Genomic DNA, 19258 nt, shown 5'->3' with positions numbered 1-19258 from the left:
ACATATATATATGGACTAATCCGAGCCATTTTTCACCTCTCTCAGGTGGAGGGCAGGGAGGACAGTGTTGCATTCCAGCTGTAGTCTCTCCTGTTGGAGGACTTGGCAGGTCGTGTCTGGCCCGGTGAAGGGGATGGAGAATAAGGGAGCGGCAGCTCTCCTGGGAGGGAGGAGGAAGGGAGGGGAGGACTGGAGTAGAATGGAAGCTGGCACCGTATTATCTCCAACAGTTGGTGCATTCCTTAATGATCAAGTGCTGGAGCAGCATCTGTGATGAAAGTTCATGTGTGCGTGTTTGTGCGGGCAAGTACATATCAACATATGTTAACTGTGTGTATTTAATTCCCCTTTACACCACTTAATAATAAAATAAAGCCAATTCCATACTTAAGGGGGAAAAAAAACAGGCATTACTTCTCGGTCAGTCTCAGAGGATTACGATGCGATAGGAGTGTGTTGTTCCAGGAGAGGAAGCCGTCTCACTGGCTGGTCGGGCAACGAGGAAGAGGAGGCTAGCTTTGCTACTCCTCCTTCTCCTTAAAGTGAAGTTTATAAGATCTGTGATCTTTGTGTCTTGAAAGGAGTTAACGTGCACAAAACACAAGCAGCCTTTTCTCTCTCCCTCGCCAGAGGTCAAGAGGACAAACTGTGAGTTGGGAATTGGAAAGTCAATAAAGCAGAAGTAATGTTATAATGACCCTGAGCTGAAGACGTCCTGTCGACCCCCATCACATTGGAGGAAGTGGACAATCAAACAAAATGGTCACTCTGCTTGATCTCTCTGAAAGCCATCTTTAAACAAGGTCAGAAGAAGTACTGACCCTAAGCTACTCCCAGTTCCTCTGAAGTCTGTGTTTGTCCGAGAGAGCATCAGTGTTTGTTTTGTGGAAGCGCAGACCAAAAGATCTTACAGCAGGATAAAAGGGAACAACGCTCGTGTAAATTCTACACTGTATAAATCCTCTCCGTGTCAAGGTTGGTAATAGTGGTCCGCAATGTTCCTTTTTGATACGAACCCTGGGTGGCTGTTTGTCATTGGTCATTTAACCACCAGAATGTTAAGGTTAGCTCTCTGCCCAGAACGTTAAACTATATGCCAGTGTATTCTTGGTCAGGACTCATTTTTGTACCAGACATTCTTGCATCTATGCCAGCAGTGTATGAATTTGTGTGACTGTCATGGAATGAAAAACGCGAGTGTGTGAATAGGTTTGAATGGATAAAGGTTGAAACCTTAGTGTGAAAGCTTTTGAGGTTTAAAAAAGCATCATATATTATTATTTCCTTTTTGGGCCAGAAAAATGTAGACCAAGAAAGACATACAGTCCATAACAGACCTAACTGAAACTATTTTAGTCAAACAGACACCATGTTCAGTAATTATAAATCGCCCTAGAACAGCGCATAGAACTACTGTACGTCCTGATCTGAAGACAGTTGTTGGAGACGGAGGGTGAGGTTAGAGGGGTAGAGGTTTTGTGTTCGTGTGTTGGGGTGGGGGGGGGGTTGGCGTCTAATGGGAACAGACTGACCTGTGAGTAGCGCAGGAATAGCCCAGGCCTGGATCTTCTTGCCTAGCCTGTTCTTTATCAGCTGCCTCATGGACAGCACAGCAGATTGAAGCCATTCCTCCTCTGATTCATTGTCTGCTGGACAAATGTTAATTGTTTTCATCACGGGCAGCTCTGTGAATGCACGGACGGACCCAGTCTCACTGTTTGCCTCCTGTTTAATGTAGGTCTTTGCCCTTACACTGTTCCAGCAATGCCTGTCTCCTACTTCACTGCCTCCTAATCACCCAACTGTCACACGTGGTCTCTTTATGTATGGACATAATCACTAGTCATTATCAGTTACTCCTCATATGTGTAGGTCAATGTAAAAATTAGGCTGCTTCTCACTCCGCTCATTATGTCAGTAAACAGGTGCCTCGAGGGTTTATGCTCCTAATTGCTAGTCCGAGGTCAAGTTAACATGCTATCAGTGTTGGGAGTTGGGAGTTTGGAGGAAAACAAATATGATAAAGCACAATACTGGTAAAGGTCATCATCATACCGCCCTACTTAAAAGACTATTGTCTGTTGTTTGCCCAAATTAAATTTACAACATTTCTTTAGATCGTGTTCTGTTGAACAAGGCCAGAATGTACTTTTTTAAGACATTCAAAGGTATTTACAAATTCAGAACAACCAGCAATGCAATTAAATAATTCACATTTTTTTATTCAAGCGCTTATGGTCAATGGTCTCTTTAATTAAATAGTTTCTGACCATTTTTTGTTTTCCTTTTAGAATCGTCATGCATGGAAAAACTTCTCTCTAAAGAATGGAAAGAGAAGATGGAGAGGCTCAACACTAGTGAACTTTTAGCAGATGTTAAAGGTAAGAATACAGCGACAAATTTGAACTAAACAGATAGCACACAGCAAAAGCTACTTTAGTCTATGTACAGTATAATCTCACAAAAAACTCGTACCGTGAAACAAAACGAAAGCACTGAGCGTCCCTCCTTATTCCCGTCTCTGCTCCCTTATCTTTGCCTGGAATGCCACACTTGTTCAAAATGCTGCCCTCATATTTCCCACCCATTTAGTTTCCTTTGAGACACGAGGCACTTGTCAGTGGTTGACTGTTGTTGTCCGTTCAGAAGACCCTGAGCTGAACTACTCTGCTGTGCCACATGGAGTGCGTTCATGCCACTCTGGTAATTGTGGAGCCCAATGTGTTGCTTGATGTGTGTGGAACACTGCTGAGCTGAGTGTGGAGAAGATGGTGCAGAGACTAGACTGGTCTCCACACTGAGCTCTTTCTTGAGTGAAACGTCTCGACTCTGACAGTGAATGCCTTGTGCAGTATATCAAGTGAAACACGGTGAAGCGCGGAGGAGCGCTCCCTCCCCCCGTTGAAAATCTCTGTCTCTGACAGAGTAAAATTTGGCTGAGTACTGGCAGGGCTGCTGCTTAGTCCTAAGCACTGACTGTTACAGAGAGCCTGTGTGTTTATACAGCACAGGAAAGCACAATACCAGCTGGCTGATAACAGCAAGCTGTCACTGGATCCTACATTTGACCTTAACAAACCTCTTCATCAGATAGTGTCTCACGTCAACCTTTCCTTTTTTTAGTGACATTTAATCATTAAACAATTAAAACGAATTGTAGAGAAGCCATTTTCAGTGATAGAAAATTAAAACCATGATATGATTTATTATTTATTTATTTATTAATAATGACTAACCTGAACACATGTAGCTACAGAACTGTGTTTCCCTACTAGAAGCAACACCCTTTAAGCTAAAGCCTACAAACAAACAAAAAACAAAAAAAATCACACAATTTACTAATCCAAACACTGTCTTTCTCCTGACCCAGTCTTTATGACTGATTTAGATAAATCATCTAAAAGTAAATGGATCAATCTTAAAGGGTAAATCCTCCACGCAATAAACCCCTGACTGTGAGGAGAAACCCACAGAGATCATCTCTTTGCCGTGCAGGCAATTTTGATAATTTGATTAGTTGTTTCTTTTTATAAAACATGCATGTCATACAGCGCATAAATAAACAATACATAAATTAATACCCTGTGTTTGCTCTTAATTATTATATGACACTTGCCTCACTTGCCCGAGAAGAGAAAAAAAAACTGTCGAACGCTCTAATAAGTATATTCGTTGGCAATAACCTTAATGAACTGAGGGATAAATCATCGCGGTGCTGACTAGATTCATTGTACCTGCCCTGGTTTGCCACGTGTCACTGTAGATCAAAGTGCACTGGGTAAAATGTTTCAAAATGATTTAGCCTTTTGAAAGCTGCTCTGTTTAATTACAGGCAGGCGTTCTATCTGATGCATGCAAAGCGGAAAGATTAGTAGGTGGTTTGCAAACAGGAGGCAGAATGGCTTTTGTCTGTCAAAGAGTTGAATATAAATGATTCTCCTGATTCTCCGTGCTGATATAGATTATTAATTAGTTTGTCATTTTGTACAACTACTGACATTTCAAAGGGCGTCCTTATGCTCCCCCTTTGCAAACCTCCCCTTCCTCTCTCTCCCTCTCTTGCTGTCTCTCTAGCACTTTCTCTCTCTCTCTCACTCTTTCTCACTGTCTGTGTTTGATGTCTGTCTGATGTAAATACAAGCAATTAAAGAGGAGCTCAGGGTTGCAGATGTACAAGGTCCACTTAATTAAAACACAAACAAAAGTACCGAAAAAAACACCTGATGTTTAGGATGTTGTGTGTTATGTGTTATGATGAACTGGGGCTTCTATTAATTGTTAGGTTTAAAGAAAAGATCAAAAAAGGCAGACATGACTGTAAGGTCTAAAATCATAAAAGGAAGTGAAGAATAAAGACTGACATTCAGATAAAAACTCCAGCACCGACTGTCGGAGTGGCCTTGTAGTCTCCGCGCTGATCACTCTTTAAGCAGTTTACACTAAGCACCTTGTAGGATGCCTTTTGACACTGGTTAAAACCATGAAAGGCGAGTGATTATGGAGCTGCAGAAGCGGGTGCTGAGTTTTGACTGGTGAGGAAACTGTCCCACTTGCAGAAATGAAAAATGATTGCAAAACAATCATCGTGTCAGGATTTGACCTCGGGCTTTACCCATGAAAAGAGAGACATTCTTTCTATTTTTGCCGCTCTGTTGAAACATGCCCTCAAAACTTTATTCTGCTGAAGTGAACGGGCATGTACAGTAAACAGAAAAATCAAAACAATGGTATCAAAAACATCAGGGACCAGCCTTTCATGGGGAGTGAACTCTAGAGCTGTAGAACCTTTAATTTTTGTTTGTTTGCTGTGGTGTTGCACCAAGAGAAAAAAAAAATCAAACTTTTTTGGAGCCAGAATTAAAGCAGGAGCAAACACCAGTCATGTTATTAAGAGTTAATGAGTCTTTATCACCGAGCCTCGTTATGTTCTTAAGCCTCAGCATCAGCAGGGGCGGCCAAGAGTTTGTTAAGATTTTTTTTTCTATTTTGCACTAGTCAATTCCAGAGCTGTTTGTTTTCATACCTGAGCTTAGCTGTCAATCTGGAGGAATGATGAGGAGAGAGATGAAATCTCCTGAACAAAACCACAGAACAAGAAAGAGAAGCCAGCTGGAAGGAGTCCAAACCACAGATAGAAGCAGATAATAGAAGGCAAGGTTCTTCTCGAAATTACAAGTGAGAAAAGGACTTTAGATGTGGCTTCTTACCTCGACTCTCTTGATTACACAGCTGGAAAAAGAATGCTTAAACTGTATCCACGTGCATTTGAATCATTATACGGATGATATTGCACAATGAGAGTGTGATACTGAACATAGTGAATAAATATAGCACACTGGATCCTGGAGTAGATAAAGTTGCTCAATGTTACATGTTCTTCCTCTCTGCGGGTTCTTTGAGCTTTTTACTCAACGGAGCCGTTTGTTTAAGTTTTCCTGCTAGGTGTCAATCTCCCAGCCCCGCGTTGGGAGTCTGGTTGGGTGGAATTTGGCAATTTTAGCGTTTACTCAAACTAAAGGAAAATATGTCATTAGGACATTGGAACACAGGCTTTATTCACCTGAATCAGAATTGGTCTTTGAAATAACAAAAAAAACCCCAAAAAACCAGAAGGTGAAATAGCACCGACATCAGACCCGTAGGCCGACGGGGGTTGTTTGAATTCTGAAGCAGAAAAATCAGGGCTCTCTCACTGTCACAATCGATTTGAGAATAGTGGCCACGCGACAGAGTCTGGATGCACACAGACAGTCCTGTAGCAGGCAGATAAGTGGAAGCTCTTTAGGGGGGAGAACACAGGGTGAGGCAGGCAGGGTGGCAGCTGAGACTGATTCCATGCTGGCCCTACCTGTGCTGGCTCCACTCCTGCACTGACAGAAAGGAGTCCACTGTGTGAACACAGAGCTAATATTGTTCAATCATAAGGGTGTGCTTCTCAACACAGTTATTCACTTTAAAATTGAACTCGCCTCCTAATGGATTCCATTGCCGCAGCAGATACACTAAAATATCTGTGCTCCGACATTTCCCAGTGGCCCTTGACTTATACAATTAAACACAGGCAAATTAAAAGAGAATTTTCTTTTCTCTACACCGCACATGAGTATTATGTATTTTAAAAATACACAAATGATCGGACACACAACACAAAGCTGTGTTTGTCCACTCGCTCCTGTCCAAAATGCCTCCGTTAGCATTTTCTCCACAACACTTCAGTCAAGTCTTCGCTCTGTGCACTCAGGTGAAATATGAGCCACAGTAAATCATTATTCTTCAGGCCACATTTACTAGATGAATGTATAAGAGTGTTGGACTGTGTGTTTTTCTCCTCTAATGAATAGAGGAATTTAGCCCGTGGCATTGGAGGTAAAAAAGCCAGCGCTGTGCTCGAGCCTGTCTGTATGTGCATAAGACAGAGTGTGTTTGTGTGTATGTGTGTAAATAGGAAAACAAGAAATACACACCTTTGACCAAAATAACTTTGTCTGTCTTTTAACCTTTCAACTAACTGCGTTTGTGGTTCCATAGTGTAGCGGTTAGCATGCCTGCCTCGCAAGGAGCGCAGAGAGTCCTGGGTTCAATTCCCAGAGGTATCACATACTCAATGCCTCCAAGGGGTCGCCTGTTGCAGCAGATCTGCTGTTAACACAAGACCTTCCAAAGTATGAGATCAACAAAGTTCTAATTATATTTCAATACTAAGTTAACATGGTTTTTATTTTTAATGTTGATCAGTGATTCCCAACCTCTGTGCCGTGGCACACTCAGATCTACCATTGAAGAATGTTCAATTTATTTTTGCAAACGTTTGTCTTTCTTCATCTATGAGACAGTGACAGTTTCAAGTAAGTTTCTTTTGAAGAATATCTTTATGCGTGTCTTTCTTCAGTTCCTGAGAGTAAATCAGCTTGTGCTTAACTCAACAGGCCATGTTGACAATGTTTGGTGGCACGCCGTGGGATTTTTTAAATGGAAAATATATGGCTCAAAAAAGATTGGGAATAACTGGTGTAGAAAGTAGATCATTAGGATGTGTAAAATATATAAAGTTCACAAGCTACAAACTTTAAAAAAAATCTCAATAGTCAGTGTTTTTTGATGGTAAGCTACTGAAAACAGCTTTGCTAATTCCTTGACCTTGCTGTTTTTTTTTTTTTTTTTACTTTGTTCTTAGAATCACACTGCAATCTTTGTTGCAGGAGTTCATTTCATTATTTAAAAGGGGTTAATTATTATCTCTAGGGGTTAATTATTATTTCTATGGGTTGATTTTTACACCTATAGAAAGAAGTCAGACAAAGTGCAAAATCTATTGAAGACTAATCTGATGGTAGAATAAAATAGACATGATCTGAGGTTAAAGTTTTAACTGTGTTTCGACATCTTCTATAGGCTTTTTCATGTCCACTGTATATGTGAAAGATTTGATGCGGCTTTACAAAAAACGTAAGACGATTGTATGTGTTTCAACTTGAGAACTTTTACATTTTTCCTGAATACCAGCACTGACCTCAGCTTTTCTTTAACTCTTCTATCCCCGGTGATTAGGATTCAACCCAAACAAAATACAGTTATTGTTGAGACATTCAACGCCTGGCCAAGTTCTCAAAAGCCTTCTAAAAGATCTGGTACGCTCCGCTTTAATAATCACCAACATAAACAAGGCCTTCTATTAAATAATGTTTGAAAAGGCTTCGTAGACAATACACTGTTACCTTGATCACTGTTGTACGAATAAGACCTTCAAATCTTTGCATGTCTTTTTATATCGTAGGGCCATAGGGATTGGATTCATCGTTACGGAGGTTCTAAGAAATGAAAAGAGCCACCGCAGCTAGTCTTTGTTTTTATGTAAAGAGCTTCGTGTGCACTCGCACATTTCTCCATGTTTTCAGGATGTTTTGTATAACAAATTGAAAAAAAAAAGTCATTAGTTTTAGAAAGAAGAGATTGTTTTTCCCTCGTTGTGTATTTAGCGGCCGCAGCGTTGCCGGCATAGTAATCTTTTCAGGTCGAGCCTCAACCGCAGTATTAATAAAGTACCCAGTCCTGTGCTATGGGCAGACAGTGAAGTGCTGGTGCTTTTACACGAGCATAATTATACTGAAGAGCAAAGCTTCCTCTATCATCAAAATATTAGTCTCCGTCTGTGTTGAGCATTAGCAGCAGAACCACAGCAGATGAAGTGTGCTTTTATTAATAACCTCTCTGCACGCCAATCAGAATATATTTATTAAAGAGAATCAATTGCCAACCCATTAAAATGATTATAATCACATCTCCCTGTACTTAGATATGCACACACATGTAGACGTACACATATACCATAACAAAAATGTGGAAATTACCAGACTGCCATTAGCATCTCCCTAAATTAATTAGCTCTCCTAAACTCTGAAGCACACAAGTTAAATTGGTTTTTAAGATTCAGGATCTGACCTTTCTGACGGGTTTCTCTGTGTTTAACCAAGTGTGCCTTACAGGAAGTGACTGACCGACAACAAGTCGATGCTGCCAGTAGATGATGTGCCTGCGAGTCATTACTTAGACTTGTTAATGGGATTTTATTGGCAGGATTAACTGCTTTTATATCATGGCAGAGGCAGGAAGCCAGGTAAAACAGCTGCTCTCCGTTCTGTTGTGGTTGCAGGAAACGGAAATGTGTTAAAAACATATTACAAAGGCCATAAAAAACATGCCTTGTTACTGAAATTCAGAATACGTTTTGGCCACATATAGCAATCACTTTTAGGCTACATTTTCCTGGCCAGTCATCCAGTATCACATATGTGTGTTTGCTGCAAACACAAGTTGTTATATCTCGCTTTTGTTAAAGTCATTTAATGGTTTTAATGAACGGTCTGTGGGGCAGGAAATCATTCTGTTTTTGAAACACTGAAGGACGATCAAATAAAGGCAATTAGTTGTTACTCAGTTGGCTCTTTGTGCGCTCCACTCAAAGAATAGACAATCGGTCAGATGGCTGCGCAGTGTTCCCACACGTGCGTTTATCCTTAGGGGTGTACCTTGTATGGGTCAGGGCAGAAAAAAACACACAGGTTCGTGCACACCGCTGTCTAAGCATACACTTTATTACCAAAGCACAGGGAGAGGTGCTTAGCATGGAAGGTATTCAAGCTATGTGCGGTGTGTGTGGACACAGCTTGGTACAATCGTAGCATTTAGACAAGTCCTAATTTACTTAGGATGGGCTTGTAGCATATGGAAGCAGCCACAATGGCCGACTGATACAGAGACAAAGAAATTCCAGTCTTCTAGCGTTAAAAACTCAATTCAGATGGGGTCATAATGGCTCAGCTGTCCTAACCAAAGGAAGGGGAGAGAATAGGGTGCCTTGTGATTTCCCCCGTTTCCACCCTCGCCCTCCCTCGCTTTTCTTTTTTTTTTTTTGTGCTTGAATCTTTTATCTGTGTTATTCACTCGGGACTCTTCAAAGTAACAAGCCTCCTTCTTTTTCCCCGGTACTGGACTTGGAACCCAAATTAGAGACTGCTTGATTAGAGCAGAGAGGAGGGAGCCAAGAGAGAGGGAGATGTGGGCATTGGACAGAACAAATCGCACCCCTACAAAGTGCCTTTTATCCAAAGACCCCAAGCCTCAAATACCCCAATCCCTCCCCAAGCAACCATGGCTCTGCTTGTTTTCCTCTTATCAATTATTTAGTTGCCCATTGGTGTTTTCTGCCCTACTTGGTGACGTTTAAAAGAGGCAGGAATCTCAAAAGGTGAATGCTGAACTGGCTGAAACTGAACTTCACAGTTACAGAACCCCCCCACACCCCTCTGTTTATCAGTTTTCCATTTTCGAACTGAACCTGTTGGACCGAGACAGAAAACAAGAAATGAAAAAATGTGCCAGCAGAGCTTGACGACTTGACCACGCCCAGAGTCCCCCTTCTCTCTTGGGCCACTAAGGTCTCAAAGAGCCCCAATTGTCTAACGGGAGTTGATTGCATCCAGCTTGGTGTGATGTACTAAAGGCCCCCCTCAACTGTCTGTCTGCTGTCGGAAACACAATATGGGGAGACATGTTAACAGCCAGAACTTGGACCCACTGCTGGTAAAAACCATGAAATATGCAGGAAACGGCCTCTTTTGTTAGCTGGCTGGTTTGACACACATCACAACTCCTCCTCCCCCCAATAAAAGTTTCATCTGGATTTTAAAGCTTATCCATAATTAACGACAAAATGAAAGATGTTTTTACGCTGACTAGTCAACAAAACAAAACACAGGGGTCTATTTTTGACTGTTTTGTTAAAGTGAGTGATTACTCTGCTCAATGTCAGGTGTTGAAGAGTTAAAAAATACAGCTAATAAAAAACATGTTAACAGTTAAACGAGCAAAAACACAGAGGTTTTAGAAATCACTCCAATTACCCATAATTGAATCGAATTGAAACAAGTGTCAAAACAATGAACCCTGTGAAGGTTTTGTCTGGTGTTTGAACAGAACTGAGTGATGTGATGATGAAAAGTCCATCAAGTTCTTCTGCAACACAAAATGCACCTGTTTAATGATGTTGATAGTTCTGCACTCACAGTAATTATAACTAGGACAGGCTCCAATGGCATGAATGAGTCCAGATGCTTACCTACTAACTCAAGGTCATATTTGCTGGTCTCAAGGCCTAATTGCCAGAGCCTTCACCTGGATGATTTATCCTTGTTTGTTCATTATGTCACTTCTTCTTCTTCTTTTATTCAACCGCAGCCATTCAGTTTTAGACCCTGATCTGGGTCTTTAACGGTGACTTTGGCTGTGCAGCCTGTAAAGTCCAGGTAAAATACACCAATTATCTGTGCTGTACTCGGTCACGTGATGTCCCTCAGTTGATTGTATCAGTCTGTGTACGTCTTAAGGCAAAAACTCCTACAGTGACTTTTCTCACTGTGATCTTTAAAGATAATGTGTATCTGAAATAAGCACCAGGTTTACATCAGATCGGCGATGCCTCAGATTGGCATTCCTTTATGTTTTACCCTTTAAAATGGTCAAATTATATTTTATGTTGGACACCTGAAGTGCTTTGTTTAAAATATTTTTAAGTCTGGTTCTCTTGTTTTTTTCCTGGGATTTTGGGCTGGGTGGTCACCTTTTATTAAAACAGCTCAGCTCAGTTCTAAAAGTATTGGTTTTACGATACAGAAGGGTCCTACTCAGTAGGTCTCCCACTCTGCACATATAGATGTGGCTGCTGACTTGTTGACCTCAGGCGGTTCAATTCACTACAGTAGTGATAGCTGTGATGTATTGTGGCAACAACTGATGTATCTTTAGAGGCAGCTCTGCCGTGGACACGGCCAAAGGTTGATAAAATTGGTTCTAATTGTATCAATTTTACAGATAAGCTATTCACAACAAGTGTAGTCGGGTGAATAAAAAGTCAATTCAAGCCTTGGAAACTGCATGCGGGCCCAATGAATAGCTGCTTTTAGATGCGTTTTTTTCGTTAGCAGGATAAATGGAGAATTGCAGCTCTCTTCCATTGCAGCAGGCAGTGGAGGAAGAGTGAAGCGAACTGAGGTTCAGACAAGCGTGCCAGTAAATTGCCCTGAATGGGTTCTGGAGGTTGACAGGCACTATTAAGACAAATGGCTTTCCTCATCGGAGAGATAAAATAAATCAGGTGTTTAGTCAAATTAAAATAGTTTGAGTCGAGGGGGCCCCTGGGAGCTCTCGGAGAAACCCAAGACAGATGTGGCCAGAGACAAGAGGAAGACACCCAGGAAAGAATTCAGCTCCTGCTGGCCCCAGGCCAGATCTGACTGTACTCTTATCTCAATCTCTATGCTTTTATCCCTTTACCTCTCCCTCTTTTTCACTCTCTCTCACTCTCTCGCTCTCTTTTCCTCCGTCCCTTCCCCATCTCTGTTTGGTACGTTCTCCCAGATCAGCTTGTCACAAAGGAGTGCAGAGGGAGGAGAGTGAGTTACTGTCTAGCCTCTCACTGGCAATTATGTTGGCTGTGTAAGTCAATGGTAGGATCACTTAGCATTGATTAAGCGCAGGGAGCGAGCAGTGCAGCTGCTCTGTCTGTTGCACACAGTGTGAACATGTGACCGCAGACAGAAGAATATGCCTTTGAAGAATGCCATAACAAAAAAGGAAAAAAAAAGAAGAAAGAAAAAATGGTTAGCTCACTCTGTCTCTATCAACAGATCAAATATTTCACTGAACTATCAAACTAACTTCCAATCTTCCAGAGTAATGTTTGTTTTTCTGGGAATTGTAATATAATTTTGAAAATAATATATAAGTAATTAGACACTTTGATAATTGAGCTGTTTGGTAAAAGTAGTATTTCAAATGAAAAAATACTACTGAAAATAAACCTTGTTTTGTACCAGCTCAAATCAAATTATTTTTATTTCAGGTGTAATTTTTTTTAATATAGTATTAATATGTATTTAATATAGTGCATATAAAGTATCTAAAGTTTTTGCAGCTCTAAAGCGTAAGAGTATAATGAGTTTAAGGTTTATTTGACCTTTTAAACCTTCATGTTCCACTTCTATGGTTTTTCAGTACACGTATCCATTTAGTCATGTTCTCATTCAATTATTTCTCTAATGGATTCAAAATACTGTAAGTCCCTTTGTACAATACAAGGCCTTCCCTACGAACCCCATATCCTGCTCCTTGCTTTTCAATGCTGTCTTATTTTTACGCTAAAACACACACTTCTTTAATCCACTTTGTATTGTTTGTCTCTTTTCCCTTTCTGCTCCTGCCCTCCCTCCTGTGCTCGTAGGTACTCCAGAGAGCCTGGCGGAAAAGGAACACCAGCTCTCCACAATGATAACTCAGCTCATCAGCCTGAGAGAGCAGCTCCTGGCGGCTCACGACGAACAGAAGAAGCTGGCTGCCTCACAGATGGAGAAGCAGAGGCAGCAAATGGAGTTGGCTCGTCAGCAGCAGGAGCAGGTAACTCCCTAGCACAATTTTTTCTCCCTTCTCTTATTTCGTCCATCCTTTCTTCCTCATTTCCTGTGTATGTCATAAAAAAAAAAAACAAATTTGTTTATTCCCCTCTTTCACTCCAATTATAAACCCCTTTAACTACATCTGTAACAAAAATGTCTGCTCCATTTCATATTAAATTTCATGCTTGAAATGGGCCAGTAAAATCTGACTTCTCAGTAGGAATTTGGAATATTAGATTTAGGAGATGTAATACCCAACACTGCGTCTGATATTTTCGGTCACGCTCCCTCGCCCACATTAATGCTGGCTGGTAGGAAAAAGGTTATTATGACTTGTACTAACAAATGCGATGGGATGTGTGATTCAAACGTTATATTAAACATAGAAGTCCATTTCAATATCTTATAAATCGACTGCTATTAGAACAAGCTTGGCATTAGATTTGCAGCACAAATCAGGCCAATGAGCCATATTGTACAAATCAGCAAATTAGCAGAGGCCATGAAGTGTGTTAATGTCTGGGAAGAAATAAGGACACAAACTATCCACACGGGCGACACTTTTATTATCACCAGCCACTCTAATGGCTATGAGTCAATTATCAGTGAGGAGTTCACTCAGAGTTTTCCCAGCGCACGGTCACAGCCTCCTGTGCTAAAAGAAGAAATAGACCGTACCTTAGAGTGATGCATTCGGTCATAGTACACTAATAATACATTACCAGTATTGATTTATTCTTTTTTCCAATCAATGACGTTCATTTGCAAACTTGACTTAGCGCCGTGAGTTTTGTGGTCACTGCGGCGTGAATGACCACGACACCGAGATGTCAGACGTCCTTCATTGTTTGATCTTATTTTGAAATGCAAGAATATTAATACCAAAAAGAGGGAGGTGTAGTAGCGGCGGAGGGAGAGTGAGAGCCTGCTGAGAGCTAGAATGTCATCAAGCCATCAAGATACAACACAGTAATTAACTGTTGACACTCGTGAGGAAGCCAGCACAAATTAATCTTGACACATTTACAGGCGACTGATATCTAACAGTGCACACTTTGTAATTATATTTAAAAATGAAAATTAAATGACACTTAAAACTAGGTTGTCACGCTCAATGAAGTGGGGCCGGCAAGGAGAGAGAAGGGCTCTGCCGAGAGGAGAGGGGCTGAGATGTGGCTCCACATCACTCAGGTGGACACTGACAGAACACTTATCACGGCTGTATGTCCCTTCAGTCTAAAGCTGCTGGTCTCAAACATATAAAAACCATAATACAAAGAAGAAAAGAGATTTGTCCATTTAAAATATTACAATTATATGTAGTCTATTTGCTTGTCTAAAAAAAAAAAGACATTTATTACAGGTCTAAGGATACAACAAATACTGTATAAGGAGAGATACTGTAAGGACAGATACCAGTTCACTCTATGTGACACTGTAAGGACAGATACCAGTTCACTCTTCCAGAAATTCTGATTTTTTTTTTCTTTTTCTGAAAATTGAATTGTGAATTATGCACATTTATGCAAAGCTCACAGATGAAAACCAAGAAGAGTCAGATTTGGGCAAAATACATTTCCTTGTTGTTTAGGGATTTTTGTTTGTATGTTGTAAAACTAAAATAAAATAGATTTAATAATGATTTCTGTAATTTTCTGTAAGTTTTACAGATTTTTGGAATTATGTATCATTGTATTTATACTAATCTTATAATGTGTATACACATATATGTATATATATATTTATATTAATTTCTTTTTTCATCCATCCCGAAAATCCTCAATTAATTATTTTCCTGTATGTGTCCAAGCAGATTGCAAGGCAACAGCAGCAACTTCTGCAGCAGCAGCACAAGATCAACCTCCTCCAGCAGCAGATCCAGGTCAGTCAGTGAATTTCTGTCGACCCTGCAACACTCAGACCAAGCCTAGTCCTCTTGAAATTATTATTATTATTTTTATTACAATATTTAAAAAAAAGAATAAGTAAAAAAGTAGAGTTGTACTGCTGGCTGAAGAAGTACACAACGGTGTTTATTGACATACGTATGTCTAATATCAATACAGGAAGGAGAAAAATTAGCACAGCTGCAAGCTTATGTGATTTGATTTTGATACGTGAAGCATTTCCACCACTTCCTGTAGTGTTCTGGACTATGAATAGAAAGTTTCATGTTTACTGTAATGCAATTAAAATCAGAGACCGAGGATAGAAAATTTAAATTTTTTTCTCATGTCCTTTGGATAGCCAAAACAAATTATATTATTAATTATTTTAAATAAATAATAAATATATATATAACTATACTATACTAATAACAATATATATATATGACCTGACCAACTTTTGTTTGTTTGTTAATTTTCCTTTTTTTTATTTCAGTTGTTTTTGCTAACTGTAATTATAACTAGAAATGTAATTATTTTCAATTTATTTTTCAAGAAAGAAACTTCAACATTTGCTAAGAGCATTGAAACAGGAAGTTACTGTGCTTTTGTTATGACTGCATCATCTGAGGCATGTGATACTAAATAACAACAAAATAACCTAAGGAAAGTTTTCAGGTCATTTTGGTGAAGTCAAGGAAAATCAGATGTAAATGCCTTTGAAAAGGAAACGTTTGTTGTACTGAGCAACACAGCAGTGTTTGGCACATAGTTGTTTTTAATAGCATCTTATTTTTTCTGTTTCATGTGTCTTTAACCTTATCGTCCTCTGTGGTGTGTCCGCTTGGGCGTGCTGTGTGTGATACAGTACAAAGGCTTGGTAATGAGAGACCACCCAGGCTGTGTGTTGCTGGATGTAGTCAAGTAGTACAGAGAAATCCAGGCTTGGTACCCGGCAGCGGTCAAGGCCGTGAGCCTGCTCTGTCTGTGCGAAGCTAACGTTATCCTTCAGAGTGTACTTAGTGTCAGGCACATCCCTCTCCAGTTACCTCCTCCTCCTCCGCTGCCCGTTCCCCCAACCGACAACTTCTTAACCTTTCCTTTCATTTTACCTCCTTAAAATACTCACTCCCAATAAATTGTTCCTCCTTCACCTTCACTTCACTGGAAAAACTTTGTGTGCTCAAGTATTTATAATATGTCCAGGGACGTCCATGGTTTTGGTCATGTTTCTGGCGTTATCCTGAAACACAACGTGAGACAAACTTTTTAGAATTCCCCACAGGATCAAAGAATTGCATCATGTGAGCCACGGAAACCGTTTCGTATTTAAGACAACTTCCCTCAAAATCCCCCTGGACTAACACTGTTTGTTTCAAGATAATTGCTACCTGCTTTACCTTTAAACACCTTCACCCTAATGTTTGCAGTGGTTGTGAACGTCCCTTTGTTGCAGCAGAGTAGAGAGTAGAGATGGCATTGTGGAGAAAGTTAAAGACTCCTGTTCTGCCTTGTTCTGTTTTCATTACTGCTGCCTCTTTAAAATGTCCTTGCTATGTACATAAGTATACGATGGCTTTGGCTTAATCAGCGTCAAGACAAGCCTCCGGCCTATATGTCAGTGGCATTGAGTAAAGTGCTACGCAATGCGGGGCAGATTAAGTTACTCTGCTATTAGCATGGAGAGCACTAAACTTTATTGGAGACCCTAGTGGTCATCAAAGTCCTTCTGTTTTGGCCCCAGGAAGGAAGAGGGAGAGGAAGCTTCTTTTTAGGGCCTTGTATTGATGATGTAACTGATCACATCAGTGGACATTGTAAACTCTCCAAACAGTAAAACCATGAGAGTTTGCAACTCGAGACTTTTGTTGGCATCCACTAAAGAGGGTTTGCATGTGGAGAGTATGGAATCCATCACCAGTGTGTAGTTCCAGAGGTTTAGAGACCGAGGTTGTGAGCAGGGCAGAATGCAGCTTAATCAAGTTTTGCCCCTTTGAATAGCTATCGCTCTCTTTTTAGCCTTTCTCATCATTCCTACAAAAGGGGGAGAGATTTAGTCTTTGTCCTCTGGGATTACAATGTGACTTGTTTTAAGATAGCAGATGTTTTGATTGCAGTGTTAGGGGCTTATCAAAAGTTAAAGATTAAAGCTTTTGTGTGTTTTTCCCTCGGCTTGTTTGTGTTTCAGTCCATCCTTGTCCCTGAGACCGTATTGACATTCATTCAAGAGCGGGGATAAGATTAACTTGTGAGTTGACTGAATTGAAACGCCACAGGATTTTACAAGATTATTATGTGATTGGTTCATTTACATTTTCAGAAATGATCTATGGAGGTTTTGTTAAACACTACTTGGTGACTTAGAAATCAAAAGAGTTTGCTGGCATCATTTCCACAAGGCCTGAAAATGTCCTACATTACGTAATTACATCATAGTTTGGACATAATATCTATTTTGAGAAAAACCCAAAAATATTTACAATGTCTCAAAAGGGTGATTGATTAGAATCATTAAAAATATTTAAATATTTAAATAAATTTATTAATTTATTTCTTCACAATTGTCTCCATTTTCTTGACCAAAGACCATGATGTATAAAATCATCATGTATAAAATAGTGAAAACAAAATATAATTATTATTTAAAAAATTTAATTTCAATTTTTGTGATACTTTAACAGACCAAACAAAAGTAGATCAGCGGCAGAAAATAATTGTGCTTGTTTTATTTTTTTCTTTTCCTTGTGATTTATTGTTAAACTACAGGTTGTTTTATTTAAAATAAGATTTCTGCGGCGTCCTTTTTCTAACCGGGATTATTTAAATGTTCCATTCTGTATTCCTCAAAGAAAGAATAGTCACTGTTTGACTCAGGGTGTGCGCACACACACACACACAGAGATACTCGTGCACATACACAGAGGTGACGGTGTACAGTACACAGCCTCACTGCAGGGACCCGACGCATTGATACACACATCAAGAGAATAAATATAAGCTGAAAGGTCAGGGTGAACTTTATCTTCACAAACAGGTTGGAGGACACAGAGCTCAGCAGATGAAACAGAGGGTCACTATCAACGCAAGACATTCATTTAGTTTTTCCTTTTCCCCGTCAGGGAATGCGATAATGTCGTGTCAGCGTATTGTCGCTGCTCACGGCTGCATGCAGGAGTGAAAGACACTATCACAGACATCTGATGAAATGCTGTTAGTAATGTGTTTTTTACCTAATTTAGTTTTCCCACATTTGTGTCTCTGTCCTGTACAAACTGACCAGGCTTCAAAGTCCAACATAGACAGAGTAACAGACTACAGTATCATTGTGGGAGTAACTGCTAAATAAATAAATAGACACATTTCAAGTCCGTACATATTTCAGATTCCGGACTGTTGATTTAATAGATTTAAAATTAAAAGGATATAATCATCCTTTTTGATGCACTCCACGTTACTCTGTGTCTAAATTAGACATAATGTTTAACAAATCCATGAACAAATGCAGACGGCTTTGATATATGCATGTATTTTCAGTCTAGTGTGGCACATTAGGCAACAAAATAAAAGAGTAAATATGGTTAATATTTTAAACCACTCAGATGACTTAAATAAACACAAAGCTTTATGGTAATCGTGCGATAATAATGGAGCTAATTTGCGTATTCGCCGATGCTTTTGTTGTCTCTGCACCACAAATGATTTTCTCAGTGTGATCCTCTTATTAAAGCACTGGCAAAAAAAAAAAAAAAAGGCACACACACTCTCTCACACACACTCTCTCTCACACACACAAACAAACGTTGTTAAAGAGAATGCACAAGTCTCCCAATTAGCACAGCTAGATTGGAACTGTTAGCACTATAATAAGAGAATAATAGAGCAGGGAAATTATAATAAGTGTGTGTGTGTGTTTGTGTGTGTGTGTCTATACACATGACTGTGTTGACACTTCTTTCCCCTGTGTTGCTGAGCGCTGTGCAGGATTATGTGAGGGCATTAAGAGTGGAGTCAGACGGCTTAGCCGTGGCCCAGAGAAGCTCTGTCCAACATGTTCATCCTCCATTTAAGGAGCTGATGAAGAGGTGCACATGCAAGACTGAAGATAAAAGGAAGCAGTGACCCGCCTCATTAGCCCCCGTGATTTAATATATTGACACTCTGATACAAACAATTCCATTTAGTGGCTTGTATTGGTGGCGAGAGAGGGATCAATTCAATTACTTATAAAAATGTGACTCCTTGTCAGGAGGCAGAGGGAAAAAGCGCTGACGTTAAACAAAGTCACAAATGGATTAAACAATAGCGTCGCAGTGGCCCTGTTAAAACTTAATGATGCACCAAAAGGTGTAATAGACACAACCTCGCCTCAGTGGTGACGCTGATGAAGACGGCAAACGAGCCTAAGTGGCTGAAGAGTTGAGCATG

At 40.1% G+C, this 19258-nt stretch overlaps 1 protein-coding gene across 7 annotated transcripts in view; it reads left to right on the top strand.

The window, feature by feature from the left end:
- Nucleotides 1-19258, top strand: part of sox6 (SRY-box transcription factor 6) — a 136715-nt gene that overhangs the window by 71395 nt on the left and 46062 nt on the right. For 5 of the 7 annotated variants that reach the window (XM_025055441.1, XM_025055445.1, XM_025055443.1 and 2 more), the window contains 3 exons: nt 2292-2381; nt 12776-12948; nt 14758-14829. In XM_025055441.1, coding sequence (XP_024911209.1) covers nt 2292-2381; nt 12776-12948; nt 14758-14829 — 335 coding nt within the window. The remainder of the gene's footprint in view (nt 1-2291; nt 2382-12775; nt 12949-14757; nt 14830-19258) is intronic. The other 2 variants (XM_025055444.1, XM_008310058.3) reach the window with 1 other exon arrangement.

Source organism: Cynoglossus semilaevis, chromosome 5 (assembly GCF_000523025.1).
Source record: "Cynoglossus semilaevis isolate Cse_v1.0 chromosome 5, Cse_v1.0, whole genome shotgun sequence".
NCBI classification, from domain to species: domain Eukaryota; kingdom Metazoa; phylum Chordata; class Actinopteri; order Pleuronectiformes; family Cynoglossidae; genus Cynoglossus; species Cynoglossus semilaevis.
The sequence above is the reverse complement of the archived record's forward strand: the minus strand, read 5'-3'. Positions and strand labels throughout refer to the sequence as shown.